At 40.1% G+C, this 22,358-nt stretch overlaps 2 protein-coding genes across 4 annotated transcripts in view; one reads left to right on the top strand and one right to left on the bottom strand.

The window, feature by feature from the left end:
* Positions 1-15,049, top strand: part of ppp1r9ala (protein phosphatase 1 regulatory subunit 9A-like A) — a 23,837-nt gene extending 8,788 nt beyond the window's left edge. Inside the window, exons 3-20 of one of the 3 annotated variants that reach the window (XM_061054455.1) lie at positions 3,952-4,084; positions 4,373-4,493; positions 4,938-5,042; positions 5,310-5,445; positions 6,189-6,347; positions 6,483-6,536; positions 6,911-7,140; positions 7,558-7,654; positions 7,742-7,868; positions 8,048-8,199; positions 8,935-9,259; positions 9,348-9,405; positions 9,490-9,561; positions 9,771-9,972; positions 10,486-10,530; positions 11,383-11,499; positions 12,430-12,618; positions 13,144-15,049. In XM_061054455.1, coding sequence (XP_060910438.1) covers positions 3,952-4,084; positions 4,373-4,493; positions 4,938-5,042; positions 5,310-5,445; positions 6,189-6,347; positions 6,483-6,536; positions 6,911-7,140; positions 7,558-7,654; positions 7,742-7,868; positions 8,048-8,199; positions 8,935-9,259; positions 9,348-9,405; positions 9,490-9,561; positions 9,771-9,972; positions 10,486-10,530; positions 11,383-11,499; positions 12,430-12,618; positions 13,144-13,302 — 2,481 coding nt within the window. In that variant the 3' untranslated portion in view covers positions 13,303-15,049. The remainder of the gene's footprint in view (positions 1-3,951; positions 4,085-4,372; positions 4,494-4,937; positions 5,043-5,309; positions 5,446-6,188; positions 6,348-6,482; positions 6,537-6,910; positions 7,141-7,557; positions 7,655-7,741; positions 7,869-8,047; positions 8,200-8,934; positions 9,260-9,347; positions 9,406-9,489; positions 9,562-9,770; positions 9,973-10,485; positions 10,531-11,382; positions 11,500-12,429; positions 12,619-13,143) is intronic. The other 2 variants (XM_061054456.1, XM_061054457.1) reach the window with 2 other exon arrangements.
* Positions 14,774-22,358, bottom strand: pdk1 (pyruvate dehydrogenase kinase, isozyme 1). Its single transcript, XM_061054458.1, has 11 exons — positions 21,826-22,358; positions 20,170-20,311; positions 20,005-20,076; positions 19,720-19,904; positions 18,799-18,894; positions 18,619-18,696; positions 17,771-17,847; positions 17,577-17,675; positions 17,349-17,456; positions 15,898-16,011; positions 14,774-15,820 (listed from the first exon to the last, which is right to left on the bottom strand). The coding sequence occupies exons 1-11, from the start codon at positions 21,932-21,934 to the stop codon at positions 15,680-15,682; spliced, it is 1,221 nt and encodes a 406-aa protein (XP_060910441.1). The 5' UTR covers positions 21,935-22,358; the 3' UTR covers positions 14,774-15,679.

Here is a 22,358-nt window from a genome sequence, read left to right as displayed (position 1 = left end):
TTATAATTAAGGGGAAGACATTGGCATACAAGTAACATGTAAGATTCCATTTTCTGGATAAAGTTTAGGCTATAATGTAACTTGTTTTGGCTCTCTTGCTTGTTGGAGTCAGTCCGTCTAATCGACAGCCGTGTTTTTGGTTTTGGTTGATAGAGTGCTGATCCATAAAAGAATGGTTGTTTAGTCTGATAAATGGAGACAGTAATAAAAGTGAGCTGTGTGTGTGTGAGGCTTGTTTGTGTGAGAGAGAGGCTAATAAAGAGATTCATTTCTGTCTTTCTCGCAAAGAAAACAGTGGTTGAGTGATTAGGTTTCAGCAAAGAACAGGACATTGTTCCAACAAGGCCTTGGAGTCCATGGCAACAGGAAAGTCAGACATGGGAGACGGGGGAGATAGAGGGGAGAGTCCAATCTGAATGGTAGCCGCTCATCTAATGCCAGGGCCAAGGATGCAGTGATGCCCCCTATTTTCCATTAGCCTTCATTTTCAACTTTTGATTGCCAAGGTCCTTGAAGTCTAAATAAACAAGCAACTTTCATCGTCCTTTTAAGCTTGTCAGAATTCCTCAAAAGATGCAAGTAGGACAAAAATGTCTTTATTTGTTTGTTTAACTGGCCTTGCATTCCATTGGTTAATAACACCCAGTAACCTATGAATATAAAGCATAATAGAGACCTCATAGTTATGCAAGAAAGAAAGTAATCTTAATGGATACAAAAAATTGGAGAAGGACTAAATTGAGTGTTGAAGCTAACAAAAAGCATTGCTGCCTACACCACAAAACTGTGGTAATGTGCTCAATCAATCTACATGGGAAAGATACCTGCATGTGTCACAAACAGGGTCTGAATTTAACACCCACTAATTGCAAATGCATGTACATATTCAACACATTTGGTGTAGCTGCAGCTTCTCCCTCTGCTCCTCTGCTGTCTGCATGTCAGAGCATTGCAGGGATGCTTTGACACACCAACATAAACTGATGAGCTCACACAGACGAACGGCAGCCTTCAGGCACACCTGTTCACTTTTAGTGCAATGGAACACAGTCTGTGATCTGTACAAAGTCTTTATGGTCAGGAACGCACGTGATCGGGTCTAACATTCAGTTTGACTGTTTTTCCATTCACTCTAACTTTGTCTGCATTTGTCAACAATCAGTAACTTAACGACAGTAACGTTATCCCACAGCCTGCTGTAGCCTGTGAATTTATCCTCAGACTCTGTTAAACAGTGCTGTGTTGTATATCCAAACTATGATGATGTAGTGCTCGCTAAATGCACGCTCCTCTTTTTGCTTACAACCCTGCACACCTTAGAGGCTGATACACACGTCCACGTTAAATGAACTGTCTGCTTATGTTACAACTGGTTCAACACTGTCAAAGCTACAAAACTTGCTATTGTAAATTAAAGCAAATGTGTTAACAACAGATGGATTTAGTTTAGAGTTTGTGATGTTGTAATGCAGGGGTGGTTCAAGAGGGGAGCAGGGGTGGCCTGGGCAGTACTACTCTTAAAAATAAAGGCGATCAATAAATATATATTTTATAATTTCTCAGTTTCCTGATCTGATAAAATTATCCAATGGAACATAATACATAACAATTAAATGTACTGACACAAATGTATGTTTAAAAAAAACACAACTTGAGTGAAAACGATAATTTCACCCCTGGTGCCAAAACCTGTACTTACCGGTATCTTGTTTCTATGATAACGAAGTATGATGTAGTTAAAGAAATGGATGTGAAAATCAACAGGATGTTGTACTTCAAAAAGTCTTTTTTTTTTAAAACAAATAAGAGTTCAATCTCTTATTCTGGCAATCCTCCTATCTACACTGTTTGGGCTGTGTCCAAAGGCTACATAGCAAGGAGAGAGAGGGAAGGAGAGAGAGTGAGCGAGCAGGAGAGAGAGAGAGAGAGGTTGTTTGTAGTTGATTCATAGTCTTGACACTGTAGGATCTAAACCTCAGACTCTTCGTCCAAACATACGTTTAGCCTAGCAACACATGTGTTCAGAAACATCTGCCTCAGTGAACCTGTGTTTGCACCTATAACTTCACGTTATAGGCAAAACCTTAGGTGTAGCATTGAACGTGATAAGCTGGGTTGGCTCAGGTAATTTCAAAATCCTGCACATTTTAAAGTTTTAAAGACATTTAAAAGTAAACACGAGTATTCTAAAATTGTGATTAAATATTTGAATTGATTTAGAGCACTAGTTAAACTACAGTTCCTCTCTGATCTAAATTAAGCCAAGTTATCAGCAAACTCAGATAAAAATGCCAAATGTTTTCAGGGGTTTGACTTTAAAATTAGCTGTTTTGTCCAGTCCTGATATTCCACTATGTAAAGCTCTACATTCTGGGGTTGTGGACTATTTTTTGAGACATTCAAGGCCTTGGAACTCGCCACCTTGGGCTCTTGGAAACCAAGAGGGCTCTTGCACTGATATGAACTCCAAATGATTTACTGGGATTACCAAGTCACAACAGGTGGTATTCCTTAATCCATTTTTGAAAATTGTTATGCTCACTTTTGCGTGATTTAGAGAGTGGATTACTATTATCATCTCTGCCTGGTGTCAGGGGTATTCAAGGTAAATAGCACAGTTGTTTAGTGTTATGTCCCTCAAGCCTGGAGTGGAGTTGAGTGAAGGGTCATACTCTTTGACCGAAGGTGAAGGGATTAGTTTTTTCTTTGTAGTGTTGTTTTTGTTGTTGTTATCTATTGTACTGAGGACAACACTAGTTGCCTCGAAATATTGATCTTGTCTCCATCCACTGCTTAGCTCTTCCCAGCTGTGCCCTACTTTCCACGCTGCTCATGTTTTACCGCACAGTGTGTATTAGCCTTATAATTCTAACCAGACAACAGCCCCTGGGACACATTCAATGTTTTGCTAGGCCTGTCTGCAGAGTTCACAACTTCTTAGCACTCTGATGAAGGTCTGAAGAGTATGCATGCATCATCTGCTTCAGTGTTGTTGACACTAAATGGACATCTGTTCAAGAATGCAAAAGAACTAAGAAAGCAGTTTTTGCAGTCAATTTAAGAATATGTAGCATCATTATCTCTGTGAAAAAGTTCAGTGATAACGTTGGCCACAGATGATATCTTAAAGAGCCCATATTATGCCCTTTTTGGGGTCCATATATTTAATCTATGTACCTACTTTTGTACGTTCACAATAGCTAAAGTCCGAAAAAGGTGTCTGTTTTCATGTACTGCTCCTCCTTGCTCCCTCTCCGCTCTGAGTCCATCAGCTGCACTCTGCTGAGCCCACACTGCAGAGCCCCACGTGGGCCAAGTCTGCTCTGATTGGTCTGCCGATCCGCTCTGTCCTTATTGGTCAGTTGCTCAGCACGCGTCTCGGAAATTTCAACATGAGCTGCTGGGCTTGCCACAACGAGCCAATGGACTGAGATCAGTGATCTCACACTGACAATGACGTTGGACTGACAAATTTTTATCAAGAGGGGCTAGAACCGAGAGCGTTACGTGCGGCTAATGCTACAGCTAACAGGAGGAGGTAGGAGAAGCTGCGTTTCCGCGGACTTTGAATTTTTGCACATAGATGTGTAGACAGGACACTTGGAAAACACACTAAAGAGCATTTAAAACCAGAAAAAAACATAATATGGGACCTTTAAGGAATGAATCCAATGTAAGTGGTCCAGCCTTCATCTTAGGTTTAGGTGTCCCTCAGGAGTGCACTGGTGCCTAAGATTATTTTCCCGCTCAATGCAATTTCTCTCAGTTCTCAAATTAGATATTTATCCTAGTTTGGTCTTCTAAGATCAATAAGAATAATTGAAAAGCAAAAGTTGTTTTGAGTAGATCCTGTAGCTTGCCCTATATAAAACTGTATCTGATGCTTAACTGGCTGCTAAGACACAGACGGTGGTGTGTTAATGCTTTGAATCATTATTTTGACCAACACAGGTCTTCAATACCTTCTCCAACGAGGAATATGATCGACGGAACGATGACGTGGACCCTGTGGCAGCGTCTGCAGAGTATGAGCTGGAGAAGAGAGTGGAGAAGATGGATGTGTTCCCTGTGGAGATTGAGAAAGGTGAGTTTAGCAACAATGACGGTAGATTCAAACGAGTCTGCACACCACTGAGAAAACATACTTATTTAACAGTTTGAACTTATTACAAATGCTATTTAACGGTATTATCTGTATGATCATCAAATCACACAACTCATACATTAACTAGTTTGATTGTTTATTTATATTTTTTATTTAAAGTAGTATTCTGTATGTCAGTGTCGAAGGCATTAGCATAGAGAACTGAGCCTAATTGTACACAGTTCTTCATTTACCGCTACCACAAACATCATACTTGCTCTCTATCAGGAGACAATGGACTTGGCATCAGTATTATAGGAATGGGAGTAGGAGCTGACCAGGGTCTTGAGAAGCTTGGCATTTTTGTGAAAACCATAACAGAGGGAGGAGCGGCTGAGAGCGATGGACGGTGAGTAAAAAGCTCTAAAACCTCCCTTCTTTTTTTTCTTTTTTTTGCATAAAGACAAAATTCAAATCTTGTTTAGTTAAAATTCAAATAAAAACACAAGAGTCACTTGTGATGTTTTTGTACAACCGGAAATGTGACACACATTCACTGAGGACTGCACAACCACAACAACTCCTGTCACACTCTGGGAATTACTCATCCCCCCTCAGGGCTCAGTGACACACAAGACAAAAACAACTGGATTTATTTATAACTTTCAAGAAGCTAAAGAAAATAGTCTGGCTCCTTCTGTTTCCCAAGCATTTCTTTTTTCACGTGTTTCATCACCAGCTAAATCGAGGCTACTTTATTTTTTTCTTTCTTATCAACTAAGCTGGCTGGGATGCATTTCTTCACTGTGTTTTGAAAATCTTTTTCTTGTATTACTTTCTTCTGTATCTCCAGCATACAAGTGAACGACCAGATAGTGGAGGTCGATGGGATCAGTCTGGTAGGTGTCACCCAACTGTTTGCAGCTACAGTCCTGAAGAACACCAAAGGCACAGTGAGGTAAGCTTAAAGTCTCTTTTCTCGAAAACAAAACAAACTTGTCAAAAACAACTTGTTGGTGAAAAGACTGAGCCACCACAGCTATCTCAAAAAGATATAACTAATAAACATTTGACTTTATGACAGTGATGTTTTTTCCTATGAAAATGGCAAAAATTCTTAATATAGAAATAAAGCGCCTGCTTATTTAACTGAAACCCAATTATCCAGGAAACATGATTTTGTTTCTCATATATCTTGTTTTAACACACTGCATTCTTAAAACAGATTCCTGATTGGACGAGAGAAGCCAGGGACACAAAGTGAGGTAGCGCGCCTGATAAGTGAGACACTAGAGCAGGAGAAGAACCTGCACCAACAGCAACCAGACTTGGATGACCCCTATGAACACTCCACAGAGGAGGTGAGTCATCTGGACAGCCCAGGCGCTGCTCAGACTCCTACTTTGTTTGTCATATGGGGGTATGACACAAACATGAGAATTAAAACAACAGACCTTGGCAGATGTGAGGCATCAATAATTACACCGTGGATCTTCATTTGAATGCTCATTACAAGTCAAAAACTCACAATTACGGTAACTCTGCCATGACATGAACATAGCCTTAGCCCCTTTAGCCCCACCCAGTTTGATCCCACTCAGCTCAACCAGGAGCAGGGTGCAGCTGGCTGTGAGTAAGCCGTGTGTCACAATCCTCCTGCTGTGTTGGAAGGTGTCCATTCTATTGCTGCCTGTCTGCCGGAGTTGTGAAATGTTTGCTTTCTGAAGTTCAAGCTGCCACAAGCCCCTGGTTTTACGAAAGAGAGACTGTAGGCAGTAAATATGTGAGAGTTACCCGAGCAGACATAGATAGAAAAGGGAATGTTGCTTAACTTACATCAAGGAAGTGGAGACTCGGCAGGTATGCAAAGCGTGTGTATAGGTGTGTTTGTAGTCTTGTTCTGTGAGTATAATGTTGATGTTAATGCGTGTGATGCTGGGGGGGTTTGCCACAGACGGTAACAGTCCAGCAATTTTCACTTCTGATGTATTGATCATTATCCCAGACTGTGAGGATCATTGTTGACACAATGAGCATGCTCTAAGCCATGTAGGGTGTGTTGTTGTTTGCCCTGTGTGATGCCATGTGTGATGCCATATTTCAGGAGGAGCGCTATGAGGACGAGGACGGAACAGATGATCGGATTCTAGGCTCCAATTTCTCTCCAGGGAGGAACGTAGAGGTTTTAGAGGTGCCTGATTCAGAGTCTTTGTTTATGCCGAGCAACATGGACGGCTCTCAGATGGCCTTCAAGTTCAAAGAGGTATCGGCCACATCATGACTCTTCAGTCAATTCAAATAAAAATAAAAATTGTAATATTCTGTGCAGGCCAAAGAAGAATATCAAGTCAACACAGTAATTGTTCTAACCAAAACGTTTCCTTCTTTTGCTCTAAAGCTGCAGCTCAAACATGGCATTGCCTCAGCTGAAATAAATCAACTAAAGGAAAAGGTATGATGAAAATAATATCACATTTTCTTTTTATTCATTTATGTTTGTTTATGATGTCAGTAATATTCACATACAATACAGCAAAAATAAATGTACAATATAATGAATACACAAGACTGATAACATGTGGAATAGAAATAGACAGTGATAACCAATGAGCGTAATATTTCTACTTACTGCAGAATAGTTTTGATGACTGTTACATTGAAATTGTTGATATGAAATGTTGATGCGCTTACTGTAAATACTTGAATACGATAACATAAGGCTTTTAGATTAAATTTGGTACAACAACTATCTAAAGCCGATAGCTCACCTTCTAAACAAGTTCAGCTTTAAGGCCACTAAAGTAACTTGTCACTTTTTCTGTGCAGCTGAGAGCGTCTGAGGAGGACAGATCTTTGTGGGAAGCCAGGGAGTCTGCACTGGAGCAAAAGATCGAGGATAGCAACGAAAAAATCCTCAAGTTGGAGAGTTTCTGGCTGGAGGCCCAGGATCTGTGCAAGAGTGTGAACGAACAATTAGTTGAGACTCAGGCTCAGCATGAGACCCTGGACAAGAAGTACAACAAGGCGAAGAAGCTGCTCAAAGACTATCAACAGAAGTAAGTTTGTCTGAAGTTACACAGCGTCGCACTGCTGGAGGGGTCAATGCTTTTGGATTCAGTGGTTTAATCAAGTCAAATTATTCATAAAATTCACGTTAAACAAAGAAATGTTGGGCGGAAATATTTTTGTGTTTAACCAAATGTACATTTAGACAAATTCAAAAAAGCTTAATCAATTAAAAGTAAATCAGTAAAAGGAAAAATGTTGCAGTCAACATAAAACTTCCCTCAATCATTCCCTGAATCATTGAATCAACTGAATGATTGTGTGTATGTTATTGTATGTTATAATTTGCTTTACATGTTTCATTAATTAGGCTTGTTAAACTAAGCTATGACCACTATTGAACATCAAATCAAACATGTTAACAAGCTGAATGACTGATGGGAAACTGTGTATTGATTCCTCTCCAGGGAGATAGACTTTGTGAAGAAAGAGGAGGAGCTGAAAAAGATCCTGGATGAAAAAGACAAGTGGTACAAGGAGCAGCTGGAGACCTTACAGAACAGGGTAAGACCCCAGCTCTGAAGGACCACAGTCTCTAAGACTACACAAAGCACAACAATATGATGATTCTGAGTGTTGTTTGGTCCACAGATAGCTGCCCTGGAGTCAAAAGGATCCTCAGGTGTGGAGCATCAGAGTGGTCAGGACTCTGCAACGGACGCAACATTAAGCGTTACAGACTCGATGACTAACACACATTCAGATGACTCAGTGCTAGGTACAAACGGTTACTAGAATTGAACTAGATTTTAAACAGACATAAGTACGTCACACTTTGAAAGTGTCATCTGTTAAACATTCACCAGCCCATCTTACACTCCCATCTCGTTACTAATTAAAACTGTGCAAAGGTTCTTATGACCCACTTGTTGTGTTTGTTGTTTTTCTGTTGAATAGAACAAGACTGGAGTGAGTTAGTCCCTGAGACTGAACGCTTGGACACCAGCGCACACAGAGCAAAAGGCCTTCTGGCTCAGAGAGCTAAACGTCAGCCACCCTCTCGGAACAAACTGAAGGAGAGCCTTGCTGTGGCTTCAGGTCACCCAAAGGTCAGCAAGGAACAGCTTATAGAGATATGCTGCTTTATCTGAAGCAAATCAGAGTCCCATAGTGTATGAGTTGTGTCAGTCAACCTTCTGAGGCCAGACTTCAATATGCAAACTGAAACCCTCAAGCAAGTTTATGCTCAAAACATTATCCTGGAAACAAAGGGGGTCAAAGAGCCTGTCTCTGTTCTAACAGAGGAAGCCATTGTTAACTTGAGTAATATTTAACTTTGTCGATAAGAGCTGACCGATCATATCAAACAAGGTGGGATTTTATGCAACTGTCTTGTCATGTTTCATCAAAATATGGAAATTCTCCCAGGAAATAAAGTTAGCATGGTGTGACCCTCTGTTGTGCTGCTGAAGCCGAACTTTTCCCTAAAAAAACAAAAAAATAGATTAACTCACGGCTGTTCTAAACACAAAACGGTGATTATTTCAAATTTGCCTATAGAGGTCAACAGTGGTTCTGGAAGTGAAAATCCCATACATTTTCTCAATCAGTTTGATTATTAGCCATTATGTCATAACAATCCAAGGTAGGTTGCTTTTGCACCACTATGTGGATTTTGAACTCAGTTTTAGTTAGCAGTGGCAGAGGCTCTACGTGTACAGTCTGTGTGAAACTGACTCGCTGTAGTTAATCAAAACTAGAGATCAGAGCACTCTGTTTTATAAATAGTGTCCATCTTGTCTTCCTTCCATTGTCCTTCTAAATAATGAGCTTTGTCCCTACAGGAAACTGAAGAAGATGAGGAGCAGGAGGAGCAAGAATCTCCCAGAAGGAGGAGGTCCATCCAGGAGGCCCTGTCCCTTCCCGTGCCTGTCTGTTATCCTGGGAATGGACAAAAAGATGATTCGGCAGAGACTAGAGATCTGTCCAAGAGTAAGACCGAGCTGTCCAGCAGCCCTTCTTTGTCTCACTCACTGGGAGACAGTGTTGAAAGCAGCGGAAGCCCCTCATTGTCTCCTCCAAAAGAAACCTCCTCACCACACTCTCCATCTGGGTTCATGCGCAACGTCAAAAAGAGGGAGTCCAAAGGCAAGAGCAAAGAGCTCAAAGGTATGTGCAAGATCAAAATAAGATGTGTGCGGTAGGCGTGTCCTCTGATGCATTGTCTCTGAACCTGATTGTTGTTGTGTATTTTCAGAGGAGCCAAATGAGGCCTCATCAGCAGGGAAACACAAGAGACGGTTTCCAGACTTCGGGTGAGTTTGAAGTGATCACTGTCATTTGTTTCCAAGCTAGAGTCATTGTTACACTAACCCAACAATACACCTTGTTATCAACAGGGGGCTGAGGAAGTCAGGAGGAAAAGGGAAAAAACATGACAAGGAGGCTATGAGAGCATCTTTAGACAGCAGGTATGTTATATTCAGTAAACAGTGTAAATCTGATCAAAATGTTTTTGTCACATTGTATGTGGATCATTTGCTGAAGAGCTGCAGTATGACTGGAATATATTTTACTCTTTGGATGTAAATGTTGAGCTACTGAAGATAAGCCTTCTACTGATGGTTAAGTCTTTGGTAATGAAACATACATGTAGCTGACACTTTTCTCCAATGTTTAGGGGATCAGCAGAGTTGTTGGAGGAGTCTGGGGGGAACCTGTCTCCTGCCGATTCAATGACCTCCATCCCGACATGTATGCCCTTCTCCTGGTTTGGTGACAAAGAGAGAGACAGGGACAGAGAGCCATCCTCTTCCAGCAGCAGTCTACCATACACTGCTAATGAAAGCAGCTGTGAACAAAGCCAGGATCGCAAGAATAAGGTATGCAAGTTTAAGTGAAAACAGAGTATTAGAATCCAAAATGTAGTTGTACTATGTCATAAAAATAAAATAGAGATAGATTTTATGTGGGATTGTATTATACTGTTGTCCTAACTGCAAGAGTAAAACTAGTAGACACATAACAGGAGGCTGCTTTCAGACACGTGCCCTTCGTTTGTAATTTAACATATAATGCTACAATAACTGGATCCATATGACAGCCATCAGAGAGAGCCAACAGGGAAGGTTCTGGTGGCTTTTTCAATGAGCTTGCAAGTAGTGACACATCAAAAGCATCCAGAGAAATGCATGGCCAACTGTCATACAGGCTGCGGTCAGGCGTTCCAGACTCCCATGATGCCGTTTAATGAGTTCAAGACACAGACTAAACGGGGGAAGATATGATCACATAGAGAAGAGTTAGTTTTTATTACTGTGAACATTGGGGTAGTGTTTTATCAATGCTTTGCTGCCTGGACATTAATCTCTGTGAACCGTGTTTCCTTCAAACAGACAAATCTCTCCTGGTCTTCTTTATTCAGTCGATCATTAGATTTGGTACAGTATATATACGCATTTCTGTTTCACCTTTGATTCTGGATGAAACTGTCGAGTATCACTAACAAATATAGATCTTTGTAGATAAATGTAGACCAATCATTTCTCACCTCCAATACATCCTGCTGGATGCATTGAATAATGCTTCAAGTTGTCACTGTCAGAAAATTGGCTTGAATGAGAGGAAACCAAAAGTATTTTTCTTGGGCTTATTGCAGCAGCTAATCAGAAGTTTCGTCAGAGATGTGTATGTCGTAGAATAACTGCTAGCCTTTAGCTAACTTGTGTTTTATGTGATAGAATGATTCAACCTTTAATAAGCTGCTGTGCTTAAACTTGTGCTTAACTGATGCAACAGCCTGCTGTTCTAAACAACATCTCTTCCTAATTTAACTACAGTTTGAGTCCAAAAACAAATTGAATCACTTTGCCACCAAATAGTTGATCTTGATGTCATCTGTTCAATTCGACTGAAAACATTACCCCATACCTGAAATGTGTGTGCTTGTTTTTGTGTGTAGAGGCAGTGTGTTAGATGTTGTAGATTAGAAGTTGTTGATGGTTTTTGGTGGTGGACTGGTTTTGGATTGTTGTCTCGTTGATGTGTTATTTAGTGCTTGTTCTTCTGTCTTTTTTCACATGTTGATCATCAGTCACTCACTGCTCACATCAATGACCTAGATTGCTTCAACTGCAATAACAATTTTGTTCATTAATCTTAATCACTTCATGAATTAATCAGTTTAACTTATCCCGCACATGTGTGATGTTTGTTTGCTTCTCTTTGCAAAGATCTGTTGTTTTGGTGTTGTTGATTTCAGTAAATACGTTCCTTGTTTCCACTTGTTCCAGAGTTTTTCAGTCATAGATGATTCTAACCCTGCCAGTCCCAGTTCAGACATCTCTGGGTTAGTCGCTGAACCCAATCTGTCTGGGCGCTCACACACTTTAATCTTCTCTTCCAGCGAGGTGAGTGCTCTCCTTGTTGCACAGTCACAAAAGCCGTGTGGGACGCCTTGATGCAGTTGAAAGGGGGCATTCTCTCAAGCATGCTCTTTGAGCCTCTCCCTGCTTTCATAGCTGAGGTTCAATTGTGAATGCGGAGGGAACAGAGGAGAGCTGCATGTTAAAGCTGTTAAAGTTTTGTATGAAAACAAGTGTTGTGGCTTAGCCTTTCTTAGGTCAGCTGTGATGTTCATAGCTTGCCTCTGTGTGAACCGTCAGCCAGTGCTTTATGTTCTTTACAAGCTTTGGCAGACCACAGAACTGTTGACTGCTCTGCTGCCCCCTCGCTGCTGTTTCAACATTTTTTTTTCATGTTAGTGTCAAGTGTGTCACTTTTTCTCAGTTAAACAGTATAAAGAAGACACAGAGCTGCTGCTGAGAATGTTATTGGTATTTTGTTGTCATGCATGTCTGTTTTCTTTTTGCTGGCTTGGGAAAAGTGTTTTTTTAACAGACTCTGCTCTACAACTTGTTTTTGTTTGATGTGAATCTACTGTGGTTGCCGTTACATTTTATTTTGGTCCTCAAGCCTCCCTCTCCCTTATTGAACTGATTTTCAGCAGTATCTCTACTTATTTAAAAAACATTAAATGTGCACAGAGGAAATTAGCATTTACTGAAGTAATTTTGTGGATGATGTGGAAAACATTATTTACGTTTACATTTCACCACTTGACATTTAACTGTTCACATTTAACATTGAAACAAACATTATTGGCATAAATCCGTTTTGTTTATTCAACAAACTATAACACTAAAAAGATGAAGGCCATATGTGGTTGAACGTACGTGTAAAGAAATGCATTTTGAAATCATGTTATCTTTGACACTCATTGATATTCAGATGTGTTTTTGTGTTTTTAAGTGTTGCTGTTTGTTGTGTGTCCTTTGTAGACTCTGGATGATGAGCCCATAGCTCCAGGAAAAGAATATCACTGGCAGAACCGGCCTGTGTGTGAATGGACCAATCAGCAGGTCTGTCATTGGTTGATGGGCATGAATATGGACCAATACACACCTGAGTTCACATCTAAGGGAGTGGACGGCCAGCAGCTCTTACACCTGGACAGTGACAAGTTAAAGGTAAAATGATAATGATGATGCAATAATAATACAGAATGAAGTCCTTATTTAGTCCGGCTGTCAGCCTTTTACTGCCACCTTGTGGCCATGTTTTTAAAAAAAAATCTTTTGAAAGGTTAAGGTGGAGATATCTTTTTTCTCATTACTGCAATATCAGAGGGAGAAGAAGTCATGACCCAAATAATCTATGTGGATGATAATAAAACTTAAGTTATGTGTTTCAACAAAAGATAATGCACAGTAGAGTACTTTATAATGGAGTTTCTAAGGACATTTTATTAATCAGGCTGAAAGTTCACTTGAATATTAAATCCTGAAGAGTGAGGTTAATGAGTTTTTTGTTAAATTTCCAACAGGTTCACCTTGTTTAAAAAAAAAAAAGAACTGTTAATTATATGAAGCTGTCTTTACAGTTACTTTGCAGAATAAGTAATCAGTCAGGAATCAGTCAATGGTGAAAAACAACGGTGAGCTCTTTTAAGACATGGTGTCATTATACTAAATAAGTGCAACCTTTTCCCTCAGGCACTTGGTGTGTCGAGTCAGAGCGACCGTTCAACTATCAAGAAGAAGCTGAAGGACATGCGTAAGGCTCAGGAGAAGCTGGAGAAACAGAGGGAGAAAAAGGAGAAGGAGGGGCGACGCAGTGGGAGACTGCCAGCCAGTACTGACTCTGTCTGCTGAGGAAGAAGCAGCGCTGCTCTTTAAACTCACACAGCTCATAAAGTTCATTCCTAGCAGAACCTGAGCAACCCTTTTTCATACTCTAATGCCATGACGTCCGGGTCACATGGTGTTTACGGCAGCAACCAGGAAGCATAACTGCCAGTGATGTTCCTGTCGGGACTGAGGTGCCAGAAGTGATTCATATTCAAACTGCAGCTACTATTTTCTTCTCTTTTCAGTTTCTCCCAAATATTTTCACTAAACTGTTTTTACCTAAATTCAAGGAATGTCCTTATGGGTATGTGACCAAAAAGGAACACATTTTTACCACTACAAAGCTAGACGCTGTTATTATTAGAAGTCTGTTTAAGATCAGACCATGCACACGTTTACCTATGGAAGTCAGATGTATACTGCTTTATCAGCAATTTTCTATTTTTGCTAGAGTGACCTGTTTCCGTGCCCGTCTTTTGCAGGAAGTTATTGTACAGTCAGATAAAAGCACTATATTTGTCTTTTAAGCTTCAAAGGGCAACAAGGTTTTAAATGTATGAATACGTTTTATACATGTGCCTATTAACTGCATATCTTTTTTTATTACTTAAATATCATTGTTCTTTTTATACTATCTTCATTTTTCTACTAAGTAGAATAGCCACGCTGAGGATTTGATGAATCAAAAGACACAAACAAATCAAGTAGAGACGATGTGAATGCTGCTCTCTCTCTCCCTGACTCTGGCTGTGTGTCGCTGAAATTGGACTGGATTGCTCCATGTAAATACACACAGCATGCAGGTCTGCTACACACACACACACACACCTCACAGGTTTGTAAGACGTGCCTCTGACAAGGACTTGTATGAGTCGGGAGAATAGTGTCACGTTGGAAACGTGAGGCTGAAAGATGAATTGTTCACAGCAAACCCAAGTGCTTCTTTTTCTTTTTCTCAAACATGACTCCATGTCCTGTAAAGAGTACAACATGTTGGACTGCAAGAAAATCATGTTTTCCACATCTTAAGAAGAAACATTTCTTGGTACATACAGCATCAATAAACTAATTTTCACTTTATGCAGTTTGTTTGGTTTGCTTAATTTGCATCAACAGCAAGTACAAGAAAACTAGAAACTTGACGTGGTTTACATCAAGAGAGAAGAAAACTCAGACAAACTCGTTTTATAGTTTCTTATAATCTCTTCTGACAGTGTTGGCTCCTGATCAATACTAAAACTGAACTGCTTTTAAAAGTGTCCCTTTAGACTTTGGATTGATGCTACGTCATTAAACCACACGAGGCATAAACGTGGCATGAAATCTATGGACAAAACATACGGATCTTAGTTTCAACACAACAATAATCCAACTGATGAATGTCTTTTATTAAGCATGATGCATACAAGTGTAACATGACAAATGTGGAAAAATAGCTTATTGAACAGAATGAGTCCCAACCACAGAAACCAAAGTACTGTATTCATACTGAAGATTGTCTTTTTGATCTGTTTATTTTATGTCTATATTGTCTCAAGATTCTTAATACTATAACTTCAAATGTACGATTTAGGAGGAAATCTAAATATGCTACACGTTATTTATATCATATGTAACAAAGAAAAAAAAAGGTGCAAGTTTTCCCTTTCACATCCCCAATCAATACTGATTTATCACATGCCTTTGTACAAATTGTTCCACTGCAGGAGAAATGCCCTAAATGAGAATGATCCACCTTTAAGATTTTTCAGTGGAAACTTGTGACACATTTTGCAGAAGGTGTTTCCCTTTAAAACTGACTAATTAAGAAACATGACACTGAGCAGGGCTAAAAAAAAAAAACCTTCACACAGATCAACTAACAAGTTACGTTTGAGTTTGAGCAAATTCAAAGCTGCTAAGCAAACAAAGAAACGCCATAAACACCAGGAGTGCAAAGTGTAAAAAAAAAAAAAAAAAAGTTATACTTTAAAGGAGGGTTTCACCTGAGTCTCAGATACATTTTCCTCTCACCCCTCGTAATATCAAAACATTCGGTTTCAGTTAATCAAGTGTGCTATGCTGGAGGGAAATCTAATTAGTTCCAAAATCATAACAACTGCATTTAAGCTGACAGACACGTTGCTGTTTTTAATGTGTAGCTCGGTACATGACAATCTGCATTAAAGGAATGTCAAAATACGTTTGAGGTAAATAAGAAATATTGATGTAGTTACACAGTTTGTCCACCAGGGAGTGCTAACAACCAGGAACATCAGCTCCACACTGTAAGTGGGCATTTACAAGCAACATGAAACATCATGTGAGGAGTTTTTAAACTGGTTATGAGACGCTTTAAAGTCAGTGATGACCGCAACCTCTCTGCACACTTTGCTTCGTCACCTCGGCTGTATTCACATGTCTAGAAACTGCGGAATGTGGTCATGTCCTTCGGCTCTTTGCTGGGAACGCACCAATCGTCTGCCTCGTGGATGGTCTTGTAGTGTTTCCAGGCTGACTTGTTGTACACGGGCAGCCTCTCGATGGACTCTGTGGAGAGCGCCTGACAGACGATGGAGAGGGTTAAAACAGCGTGTACATTATGCTTGCTGGTGAGAGACAATATGCTAATGCTATTACCCTTATGTAGATGACAGCATCAGTCCCATAACCCTCCAGAGAGTAGAGCTTCAGGTCCCCTTGAAAGTAGCGAGCGTAGAGTCGAGAGATGGGCAGGCCGTACCCGTACCCAGCCTGGACGAAAAGAAAACTATTTGTCCACCAGCTGAGACACAAGAGCTAAACTCTTAAAGGCTTTATTTTTTTGATCCAGCAGATGTCGCCCTTGAGCACCAGCATGAAACCAAAACAACTCGCGCTGCATTGTTGTGTTAGCATGCTAATGCTAGTGATCTTTATTATGCTCGTATCGTCACACTGCATGTAAATTTACCTGAAATGAGCGTGATCTAGAAACACAGTTAAGCAGTGAGTACAGTATGTTATTCTTCTTTTCTCTAGTCCCTCAATTAAACAACTTTTATACGAGAGGGGAGGAGTCAGCCGGCCGTCCGGGCGATGTAAACAAAGTGAAGATAGGACTCTGAAAACTCTGAAAACATCACAGACAGTGGGACTCGGGTGTTACACCCATTGTAGACAGTCATGACTCACAGAGTTATTTTCAGAGGAGATACATATGAAAAATCACAGATAAAGCCTTTAAGGAACAACAACCAAAAGAGTTTATTTTGATTTTTTTGAGAGTTTAAGTTAAAAGCACCAACAAGAATTTCATTTTCTTTAACCCACTATCATTCAAACTATTCCACACATGCACACAAAATATTACATTTTTTAAGTTAACCAAGTCGTATCAAGACAGCAGAAGTGTCAAAAGAGAAATGTTCAACTGCTGTATTTGCATTAGTTATCTAGTTATCCAGTGAGTAACAGATGTTACCACAACATCAGCAAACATAAGAATGAGATGCACGGTGTAACGTTTTGAGAAAGGGGGGAATCATAAAATGACCTGACTGTATCAGCAGAAACATGCTGTGTTCAAACACTGGCCTCTCTGACAACAATGCAGCAACCAGTCTAAGTTTCGATTCCTGGTCTGAATGGTCTGTATTTTCTTTTTAGTACAGAAAGGTAGTCGGTTTTAAGGCCCCCACACAGTTGTTTTGGACATCCCTTGGTTTGCCAGTTGAACAGCAAACCAGCAGGAGTTGCAGCGATGAAAGCGGTTAAGCAAACTGGTTTAAATTTAACTGATTCAACACATACCTAAAAAGCCTCAGCATTTTTCTAATTGGCTCGCTCCACGACCAAAAAACGTAGTTAAACAAGGATAAATATCAGAGATGCTTTTGAAAAATGAAGAGAGGTGAGAACGCAGAAAGGTTTAAAGGTTCCTGCATGGACTCTAGAGAGGAGGGGGCAGGGGGAGACAGCTCTCTTCAATGATTTGAATTTGGACTGCAGTACTCATTTTAAACACTACGTGTTAAAAGTAACACATTGCTCCTTTAAGTCCATCTGCATTTATTCTTAAACTGTCAATCAAAAAAAAGAGAGATACCGACCAGAGGAGCAGCGCGGCCATCGATGCTGGGCCGAGGAGCCGTGGAGTACGTGTAGGTAAACAGCCTGTCGATCTTACGCAGCGGCACGCCTCCTCCACGATCACACACCTGGAGAAGAACACACAGTCTGAACAGTTCCAACATCCAATTGTTCCCTCTGATCTCTCAAACCACGCCTGAAGCTGTGATGAGTTCAAAAGGTGAGATGAAAAGCAGCAGCTCGTTTACCTTGACTGTCAGATCTTCAGTTCCCAAAGCGACCTGCGCGTGGACGGCGGGGTACTCCATGGCGTCACCGTATAACTCCATGGTGGCTCGCATTGCGTTCTGCAACAACGAAAGTGCAAACAAACAAATGTTTGTTTAAAAAAAAGACATGTAAAAAAACTACCACATAAAGCAGCTCGTACAGTCCATCTTACCTTGAACAGTTCAAACACCATGTGGTACAAATGGGACGGCACATAGCCCACAGTGATGGGTTTGTCCTTTTCTTTGACTGTCAGGACAAACACGTCAGACTCAGTTTGATCACAAGTGCTTTAATGTAAAGCCTGGCTCACACTGCAGGATAATCGGGACGATTTGAGCTCCGATTCTTCCTTCCCGACAATCGCAGGGTCGCTCCCGACTCGAGGCTGCTCGGACCCGATTATCTGTTCAGATTATCTTGTAGTGTGAGCGGTACAAAGATCCAATCTTAACATCCCCGATCTGCCTGGCGATCGTCCGGGACGCCCCGATTTATTTCAAACATGTTTGATATTTAGAATTTAAAATCTTGATGTTTACGTCATTAAAGGGTCCGGCAGAAGATGTGTGTGACTACAATATAATCATGAGAGACAAGGGAGGACTGTAGTCATGGCGACCAGCGGCATGACGCAACCCAGCGGTTTTTAAATTTATTTTTCTTGGTACAGTTCATCAGTGCACCACTTTTCTGAAACTTGTATCCATATATCTATGATTGTATCTACTTTCCTCTATCCTACAACTTTTTTTTCAGATCAAACTTTATTAACAATTGTCAACGCACCGTCCCGATTTCACTCGTACAGTGTGAGCTCTCCGGCCTAGCCCGACAATCGGGTCGTATAGTGTGAGCACGTACATATTAAGGTCTGGTCGGGTGTCGTAAACGATTCAGTCGCACAGTGTGAGCTGACATGACACCCCGACTTTTATACAATCGGGGAAAAATCGCAGTGTGAGCCAGGCTTAAGTGGATCATATCTTTGTATAGTGTGACATATGTCCTGTTGTATACCGTTGAATTCCTCCAGCACCAGCTCAGGTGAGTTCATGTAGTAGCGGTCACAGAGGTTTCTCGCATTTTCATACGCGTCTATAAGAAAGAGAACACAAACGAACATGAACACAACATCTTTGATCAACTCTGCCACAGCATGTTTCTCACAGCATGTTTCTACAGAGTGCTTCTTCTCACCTCTGATGACCTCGCTGACCCGACAGTGTGGATCGATACTGCCGATCTGTTTGGGATGTGCTGGATTCACCTTCACCTTCCCACCAAAGAGGAGAGCTGGAATACAAACACACACTGCAGTAGAATTATGTCTCTTTGATTCATCTGGTAAGCTAGCTCATATTTCTTCAACTTTCTATAAAGTAAATATACTTTCAGCCGATCATAGGAATTATGAACTGCAGAGGTGTGGACTCGAGTCACATGACTTAGAATGTGTTTTTCCTTCTTTTCTGAAAACCTTAAAATATGACTTGGCCATTATGCTATGAGGCTAACGATATATGATAAATACCTAAAACAGATATTCTTGGGCAATGATACTCGTTGAGTCTTGAGTAATTGACTCCCAATTGAACCTTTTTTTCCCACCTACTCCAAATCCACAGGTGTTCAATTTACCATCCAATCAGACGAAGAAAATCAGCAAATAATCCCAACTGAGAACATGCAGTCAGCTAATGCATGGCATCTATGATTGAAAAGCGGATTAAAACAACTAATTAACTATAAAGTATAGTTACAGAAAGATAACATCTTATCAGCATATGGACATTTTCTCTGAGATGTAATCTGTGTAGCGTACAAATACCTGTTGAATTGTCTCCAATTATTCTGTTAAAATATCCTGTAGAGTCTTTAGTTCAGTACAAAAAAGAAATAAGTCAAGTAAAAATCATAATGACATTGCGAGTTTGGATGTGGTCTGCTGATTCCTGGTTCTATGAGACTATTACATTCAAACAGTGCAGAAAGAACACGCTCTGGACCATGTTCAGAACACAGGCCTCTGGTCTCCTGTCAATAATAATAGAATTATAAATCATCCCTAAATGAGCACTGAATGAACATCTTTCATGTAGCAGAAGAGAATGTACTCACTGTGCTGGTTGAGCAACATCCTGATGGAAATTCTGCTCATGTAGAAACGATCTAGAAAATACTGAACGTTCTGGCTGACTACCGGGTCCGTGCCGTACGTCTCCTTATACTCAACAACTCCCTGAGCCATGGTGGGAATGACATCATTGTGACGATTTCTGACCTTTATTACCGCATCTGTGAAACTGAATAAACACACACAGATCATCAGAAGTTGTAGAAAACATAACCACACAAACAGATGAGTTATATCAAATTGCAGAGTGTGTGCTTCACTTCAATTACTCATATGTGACTTTTTCATCGTCTGCATTTTTGTCCTTGAATGTAAGAATCTCCTGAAGACTTTGCATGTACCTGTATGTGAAAAAACAAAACAAAACATTGCTATAAATCTGCATCAGCATCATGAGGGGAACAAGTAGCAGAAGTAGAAGGAAGCCTGCATACCAGCCTTGGACCAAGCGGACTGAAGGAGTCCTCAGTAAGTTGTCTGGCAACAAGTTGATCTCTTTCATTATGTTGGCCAACCTCACAGGCAACTCATGTCTAAGGAAGGTGAAGGAGGTTTTCTCACAGGCATTTTCTGATGCTGAAGGGGTTAAAAACACACAGGAATGTTATTTATTTCATGTCTATAAAATAGTATAGAAATGCTGCATTATTCATGTAGTTGTGTGTTATGTATGTGTTGCCCTTACTTAGGGTTGTTTAACAAATTAATTAAAGGTTAACAGATTATAGAAAGTTCAGTAGCCATCCCTCAGGTAGTAATAACTGAGTCAGACCACTTTTTATTAAAACTGGATTTAAATCTTTTTGCATTAAAGTAAATCAAAACAATGTTTTATATTTTCTGGATCACAGACTTTGTCCAGCCCTTCTGTTTAAAAACGGTTTTAAAGTTGTATTTGTAAATTCCCTTGATGATATACAGAGTATTCATATTTTGAGATGTTTCCAGGTCTATAGTTGTCATTAAGAACACATTAGGAAGGCAAAATGCACAATTGTATTTTTTCCTCAAGGCACAATGTTTTTGGAGCAACTAATTTGTAAATAGTTTTAAAACTTTGTGAATTTCTTAAAAAACAGTAAAAGAAAAAAGCCTAAAAGTGACTCTTGTATATTGACCTAATCCGGATCTCCTATCTATTCGTGAGCAAATAACCTTTATAATGAAAAGTCAGAAACCTGCCTCTATGATAGTTTCTATTTTATTTGACTGAGGATCAGAACTCCACTCACAGCAAGTTACATAATGCAGCTAACATATTTAATCATGTGAATTTACAACCAATCAAATATTTTAAGATATGAAAATACAAGAGAAATTCATATCCCTTTAACTCAGTGGTGTCCAAACTTTTTTTTCTTGCGGGCCAAAATTGTCATGTTAGAATTGCTGGCGGGCCACAGGTTTTGTTTTTTAAAAAATAGTTGAAAAAATAGTAAGGCTTTGTAGATCAGAATCAAAAGGCTCGCTAAAGAAACCCTTTAATAAAAGGAAATCAAATATTTAGATTTCTTCGTTCTACTTTATTTGTTTTTTTCTCAGACTCAAGCCTGTAACGTGGTTCATTTCTTTGGAAAAGCTTTCTGCATTTAGCTCAGGTCATTAAATGGTTAAACAACAGTCTGCTTGTTTGCAAAAACTTTGCATACGTTTTTTTTCATAGTTTACAAAAAAATGTGGAAAATAGTAAAAGCTGTAGATTTAAAAAAACAACAACATACATGTTACTGAACATTTTCTATTTTAGGAATATTGTTCAGCCCTTGTTAACATGAAAAATAAAAATAAGATAATGTGCCAATCTTAATCGAGGCCTCAGGCCAAAATCTTCTGATTCTTTATTTGAAGTCACGGGCCGCAAAAAATCCCCTCAAGGGCCGCAAATGGCCCTCGGGCCGCACTTTGGACACCCCTGCTTTAACTTCTTAAAACGTAGATATAAAAGCATGTGAGCACAGCTAACAGGGACTTTGCATTGAGCAGTGGCTATCAGAAAGAACCATGTGATCTAGTGTTTTAAAATGCAAACACATGTCTTCATGCAGAAACCAGTGATGTAGCACGTCACGTATCCTCAGGTATCCTCTCACCAAAATCCAGAAACTGCTTCATTGAAAGAGGTGAGGGTGAAAACTTAGAGTAATAGTCGATGTCCTTCCCTGCGGAGACGCCTTTCCTCAAAAACCTTAAAATCCTCATCCTGACAGGTCCAGGCTCAGCTCACGTAGAGAACGGAGAGTTTTCAATGGTATCCCAGATAGAAAAGATGATTATTATTAACTGTAATCAGAAGTGGCATCCCCAGAACAGACACGCATTATCTGCTAGCTTATGCGATGACATTAGCTTCCTTGCTAACTTTAGGTGTACCCAAACACACTCCTGAAATTATGTTGTGGATGGATTATTTGGTTAAATGTGTTGTATCAATATTCGTGGCAAATGAAAAAAATATCTTAAATCCTCCCCCGTTGCAATTGCTCATGGTTAAAATCGTAACAGGTAACTTGAAATGTCAACATAGCAAAGAGGCTGCGCGACTCTAGCTAGCAGATTCAAAGAGTCATTACGGTGTCAAGAGAAGAGCCTGTACCTCCCAGCTAGCAGATTCAAAGAGTCTTTA

This window comes from Labrus mixtus, chromosome 13 (assembly GCF_963584025.1).
Source record: "Labrus mixtus chromosome 13, fLabMix1.1, whole genome shotgun sequence".
Lineage (NCBI taxonomy): Eukaryota > Metazoa > Chordata > Actinopteri > Labriformes > Labridae > Labrus > Labrus mixtus.
The sequence above is the reverse complement of the archived record's forward strand: the minus strand, read 5'-3'. Positions and strand labels throughout refer to the sequence as shown.